Source organism: Anopheles nili, chromosome 2, assembly GCF_943737925.1.
Source record: "Anopheles nili chromosome 2, idAnoNiliSN_F5_01, whole genome shotgun sequence".
In the NCBI taxonomy this organism is placed as follows: Eukaryota; Metazoa; Arthropoda; class Insecta; order Diptera; family Culicidae; genus Anopheles; species Anopheles nili.
In genome coordinates this window covers 26993277-26999459 of record NC_071291.1, presented here as the reverse complement: position 1 = coordinate 26999459, position 6183 = coordinate 26993277, and the positions used below count along the sequence as shown (strand labels likewise).

The following is a 6183-nucleotide window of genomic DNA, read 5'->3' as shown; positions in this document are numbered from 1 at the left end:
AGCAGCAACAGAAGATAGAATCAATAATGTGACATTGTGTGCCTTAGAATGTCAGAAGGCCCTTTAGTATGCGGTGGCAGCATTTAACGCAGATATCGTTAATTCAAATTTATCGGATTCGAAAATGTGGACTAAACCAGATTTCTCGTGAACACACGAAACATATCCAGGAGAAACAGAACGATCTAGATATGGTCAGGTGGATTTAAATTTGAGCCTATTACAATGAACTATTTTTTGTGCTAACTGGTTACTCTCGCATCATTCGTTTAGTTCGTGGATTTAAAAGCGTCTTATTGCTTCCGAGGCGATTCTCTGGATGTAATCTTTCAACGTCTATCCGAGATTTATCTGTCCCATAATGTGGCTAAAACTATCCGGGTTGAATTTGTATGGTCGCATATCTTGGAATAAATTACATTACATTGAAATCAGTCTTTTAGGTTTTTGAGCCTAGCAAACCAGACAGTTTTCGTAAGAATTGAACAATATCGGGAAGATAACTTAACACTCAAGTCAAGAGGGCTCATCTCCTTACAGGGCACGGGAGGATGGGCGTTTACGTGATACACCAGACAGTTGATTTATGTGCCTCTCAGCACTCCGTCAAACGCGAATGGTAATTAAAATATACCCATATCGCCACGGTCACACAGCAGACTATTCGATTTCGCTTGCAGAGAACAGGGCGCTTGTAGGCAGCTCACGTTTAGCAATTAATAGTCAAAAATTCGCCCAAATCAGGCCCGAGCCCGGAAAACGGACCCTTCCAAACCGTACGCTATCGTTAACAATGTGCTGCGCGTGTGCTATTGCTTCACCGTTTAGAGGATCTCACCGTCACCGTCTGGCGAGATTTTGGCCGGTTTACGCTGGACGCTGTCTGTCGCATTCGAAAAGAGGTGGATTTGTCGCGGAAAATTTTATGGACATCCCACCTCGCGCGCTTCTGGAAGGGCAGAAAAGGAATCGAATCCAAAAATTCCTCGAATACGCACCACCACCGGGGGTTTGGTTCTGTGTCCGAAGGGCGACGCAAGATTCTATAAAACACTATCAGCACCGGACCGTAGGTACCAGTTGGCGGTCGGGAATCGGTCGAGACGGACAGCCCAGCAGCAGCAGCGCGAGAGACAGAGCGCGTCGTGTAGTGTGTCGTGTGCCTTGCATCTGTCAACGCGGGAAGCTTCTGTTCTGTGAGCTTTTTCTGTTGGCTGGTGGGATTTTTGGTGGCAGTTCGCAACGAGCGGCAACAAGCAACATCCCCACGGATCGCTCGTGAGAAGGCCACGTGTCGCACGATCGATCTTCCCCACGCCAACGACGCCCGCTAGCACGGACTTTTCTCGCGCGAAAGCACGTTCGCCGATCGCCGGTTCGCGATCACGGCAGTCCTTCGCCAGTCGAGCAAACGAACGGTCGCATTGTGTGTGTGGCACGTAATCCTCGTGGGAAATCCTTCGACAATTGTCGTTCGATCGCGTTCATCGACATTCGCGCGGTTTGCAAACGCAAGTGACTCGTATTCGCGAGTGTGAATCCGCCAAGCCGGTCGCGAAACAACTGTGGGATATCCCTGTGTTCACCTCCTGGTCCGTTCCGTCATGCTGCCGTTGTCGTTTCCAGTGTTTTCCGTGTTGCTGTTTGTGCTGCTAATCGGCGGTAAGCTGCGATTTAAAGACATTAATCCTGGCTGGAAGAGGGCACCACTTGAGATAGCGCGAACGCTCTCGTTTGTTGGGACGCTGCGAAGACTCAATGCGACCTCAAACTGCACACTCGGTGGTGCCACAACGGGCAAGGTATTGGCTGTTTATTAGACAGTTGATATCCGAGCGAGCACACCTTCCCTGTTCACCTGTTAGCTCTTGAAGCGCAGAGGCCTCCCTCGGCATACTTATATGTTACCACCATAAGTGTGGCAAGCGCAGAGCCTTAGTGTCGCGAAAAGATCGACGGAATTCACCCGTGGTTTATCTCTGACGTTGGCTCACGTGTACGCGGAGTTGTTTTACGGGCGACATAGTCTAGCCAACGCGAACTGCCATTGTTTGTCGGGCAGCGAAGTGCATTACACGCTACATTACACTATCTCGACAAGAACAGCAGTATGCACTTTTTATTTCTTACCACCACCGCTCCATTCTCGGCTGAGTATGTTGACTGATACTAACATGTGTATCTTACGTGCGAAGTGTTTAATTAATATAATTTGATTGCAACTATATTGCAAATTTTACATTCGGGTGTGCCATAGGTGTTTTTTACAATGATACGCCATTTTATCAATGAAGGGCGCGCATAATCGAATTCGATCAGGTAAAATGAACTTCGGCTCGTTTGGTTGGTGTTTCCGTGAACGTTCAATTAACACTAACCTCGTAAAGCCACTATTATTAGCTAGTCAAGACGGTCGCCCCCATAAAGCTACATAAAACCACAAAACTACGAGCGAAGCGATTGATCACGATTGTTGTTAAAGCTCGGCGCAATTGCGCTGTCCGCGACGTGGTTCGCATATTTCGACCTCGCTTTTCGCGCTCGAATCATTTAACATTTCTGTGACCCGTTCGATGGGGGGGGGGGGGTGTTTCGCTGCCAGGATGCCCGCGTGTGCTAAATGAAACGTTCAATATTATTTCGCTAAGAAGATTCGCGTCTGTTTCCTTTCGCTCTGCCCGCGCAGGTCCACCCGGCAACGGTGTCCATGGACACCGGTTCGGCTACTCGAAACCGGATCAGCGCCGTTGGTCCAAGGCACACCAGAGCTGTGCCGGCAAGCACCAGTCGCCGATCGCGATCAGCAGCCACCGGGCGGATTCGATCTACATGCCGGCGATCGAACTGGTCGGTTACAACAACTTGCTCCCGGGACCGATCACCGTACACAACAATGGCCATTCCGGTGGGTAGTGCTGCAAACGGCGTGATCTGGATTACACAATCGACAACTGAACTCTTTCGTGTCTCTCTTTCTGTCTCTACACGCGCGTTGTAGTGTCCCTCGCGATTCCGAAAACGGACCCCACGAAGGGCAAGCATCCGTACATCTTCGGTGGTAAGCTGCAGAACGAGTACGAACTGGAAGGGTTGCACTTTCACTGGGGCGATAAAAACAGTCGTGGGGCGGAACATGTCCTTAACGATGTCAGGTGAGCGAGTCTGGTTTGTGGCATCAGGCGAATGGGCGCGTCGTTATTCATGAATATTCTGTTTCCCATCCCATTACAGATACCCGCTCGAGATGCACATCATCCATCGGAATCGAAAGTACAAAAGTGTCGCCGAAGCACTCGGCTATTCCGACGGTCTTACGGTGCTGGGCTTTTTCTACCAGGTGACCGAGAAGGATGAGCCCGGCATTAACACGTTGGTACGCTCGTTTGGGCACATCATCGACTACGATCAGACGATTCAGCTCAATCACACCTTCACGCTGCAATCCCTCATCGAAGGCATCGACCTGACGCGGTTCTACACGTACAAGGGCTCGCTGACGACGCCGCCCTGCTCCGAAGCCGTCACGTGGGTCCTTTTTCCCGATCTGCTCGAGCTTTCCGTTAACCAGATGAAACGGTTTCGCACGGTAAAATGAGCAACGTGGGAGAAGAAAATGCTGTTTGGGGGACTTGAAAACTTGACATTTTTTTAAATTTCGCTTTCAACGCCCATTTGCAGCTTGACACCGGCGTACATGGGTCACCGATGGTTGACAACTATCGAGCGCTCCAACCGATCGGGAATCGGCGCATTTTCGTGCGCAAGATAAACCCTCGCTTTACTTCGCTGGACGTTTTTGAGGACGCGCTGCACCATAGCAAGTGGGACTGGGTGTACTAGGACGTGGTGCGATGTCACGTCTTTTCTAATAGATACCCACTAATCGATTACAATGTGCCATCGTCCGGACAGTGGTTGGGAGGTAAAGATAATAAAATGTACTAAAAGTGACGCCTTTAAGAGATATTATTGTTATAGAAGCTCGACAAATGCCAAATGGCAATTTATTTTTACAATGCTAAACTAAGAATATCCGGGATTTACATTACAATATCTCTGTCTCAGTCAGATAACATCCGTATACCTGCGCATCTTATCGAAATGGGCGTCTCGGGCAATTCGTAATCGTTTGCTATCTGACTCAAGAATCGTTCCGCTATCTGCATTAAAGTAATGGAATTACAATATAAATTAAACATACTTCATATATATGTCTATCGCAGCACGACTTCTTAACAAAGATCGTCAGCGTTTTTTAGGGACATTTTCAGCGAGTGTCGAGGGATTTAACTGTTCTAACACTTGCGCAGTTCTTGAGAAATGTGCTTTTCTCGTGTACTTCCGTTTGTTGGGAACTGCACGTTTCACATCTAGGTCACTACGTTGATCCATATCAGGTTGCTGTAACGCTTTGATCAAGTGCTCTTCATCCTTAACCAGTGTTTTTTTGCGAGTTCTTTCACTGCATCTAACTTCTGAATGTGTTGAAAGAGGAAGATTTTGCTCATTTTCGGCTTTTGGTGAACGATCCACATTTTTCCACACAGGGCCGGGAAAGATGGACGGTGCTGTATGGCAAAATGCTGCAATGCATTGCTTTCGACGGGTTTTAGTCGTACTTGTTGACGCCCTATTACTGAGCACCGGTATTTCAATGTATTTTCTATCTATCTCTCGAAGCTTCTCTTTAACATCGTCTTTGGCTTCGGATGAGATTTTCGAGGAAGAAGCTATACCGGGTTCCTCTTTGACAGGCAAACGACCCTCGGCACGCAACGGGAATTCCGCATATCCAGCTTGATTGCTCGCGTGGCCAAATTTTTCATCATTCATAGGATCATCAGCCACTTCATCAAAAACTTCCTGCTTAATGACAGTTCTATCAACGAACTGATCGAAGTTATCCATCTCCCCGCAGCCCAAGAATAGCAACCGACATTGTTCTCCATTAGCGTCAGTAGCTTTGATTGTGCGACAAGTTCTTGTATTTTGGGTGGAACTATTCTTCCCTACAAGCCACTCCGGCAGTTCTGTTTGCACAGTTTGGCAGTCGTCTTTGGACAAAGATAGCGTCATGTTCCACGACTGCCTAGGCGTTTCAGAAGCGGTTTCTCTGGTATGCGGGACTGCATGAATACGCCAGGAAGGAAGCGGTTCTTGAACGAGAGGCTCTACGCATGATGCTTTCGTTGATGACATTGAAGGTTTCCCGTTTGGGAAAACATTACTATCCCAGTTCTCTTCAAATTGAGTTTGCCCAACAACTTTGTTTGCCGTGGCTTTTGGAGGTTCCCATAACAGACTATCGAAATCAGATTGCTGTAGGCCAACGTCTACTGAAGCTGAGCACGCGCCAACATTTATATCCTTCAAGATGTCGGTATCGCTGAGTGTGTTGAGTTGATGGCTGCAGAAAATGATGCACACTTGACGTTGCATATGAATCTAGACAGCCTAAGCTTTCAATACTCACTATTCCGTAGTATCCATGTCGTGTTGGCTTGTCGGCAGTTTTACAAAATCCTCAAGCAGTTTCTGATTCATTTACGCTAAGGAATATCCTTTTATGTATGTGTGTTTTTGGGTTTATTGGTTGTTTTGATTTATAACAAAATTTCAGCTTGAACAGCTGGAACAGCTTGGCGTCGCTTTACCGTAAGTGAAAAAAGTAATGCTTTCTGCACAGAACAAGAACCTGGATAACACTTGCTATTATGTAGTGAAAAAGCAAGATTTATCGATTTCCAGATTATCTTTCACTTTTCTTTGCAGATAAAACGCTTTCACTACAGGCCAGCTCTTTTTCAGAAATATAATTTTCATACGCCATTACATAATGGAATCATTTGTCATCCATTTCAAATTCTGATAGACATTTTGACTGTCATTTGAAAACTGCGACGGTTACAAATACACTCCAACTTTGTTTTTCTGACATGTCCTGAATCAATTCCCCTTGTTAAGCACGAAAATGCTAGAATTTATGTTCAGTAACTATAAATGTGCTAGTGAATCCTAAACTAACGAAGAAAATGGTAAGCAAATCAGCACATACGTTTCAAAATGTGAATTGTACAAATTTTGGAATGAGTGAAATCAACAACACAGTTGCGCAGCGCCTTTTGCAATATGACTACTGTGTTTGTCAGCATGTTGCAATTTGCATTTGCTCATACTTCATGC

General features: G+C 46.6%; 1 protein-coding gene across 1 annotated transcript; it reads left to right on the top strand.

The window, feature by feature from the left end:
• The first annotated feature begins 1223 nt into the window (after positions 1-1223).
• LOC128731057 (carbonic anhydrase 2) lies at positions 1224-3914 on the top strand. The gene is made up of 5 exons (XM_053824152.1): positions 1224-1662; positions 2687-2905; positions 2999-3152; positions 3232-3586; positions 3679-3914. Exons 1-5 carry the CDS (start codon positions 1605-1607, stop codon positions 3838-3840), a joined length of 948 nt encoding a protein of 315 aa, XP_053680127.1. The 5' UTR covers positions 1224-1604; the 3' UTR covers positions 3841-3914.
• The last annotated feature ends 2269 nt before the right edge of the window (positions 3915-6183 follow it).

Excerpts from the sequence above, each read along its gene's own strand:
- LOC128731057 (XM_053824152.1), top strand. The coding sequence starts at position 1,605 with ATGCTGCCGTTGTCGTTTCCAGTGTTTTCCGTGTTGCTGTTTGTGCTG. Across the intron at positions 1,663-2,686 it reads GTTTGTGCTGCTAATCGGCG|GTCCACCCGGCAACGGTGTC; the intron begins GTAAGCTGCGAT and ends CTGCCCGCGCAG. Across the intron at positions 3,587-3,678 it reads AGATGAAACGGTTTCGCACG|CTTGACACCGGCGTACATGG; the intron begins GTAAAATGAGCA and ends GCCCATTTGCAG.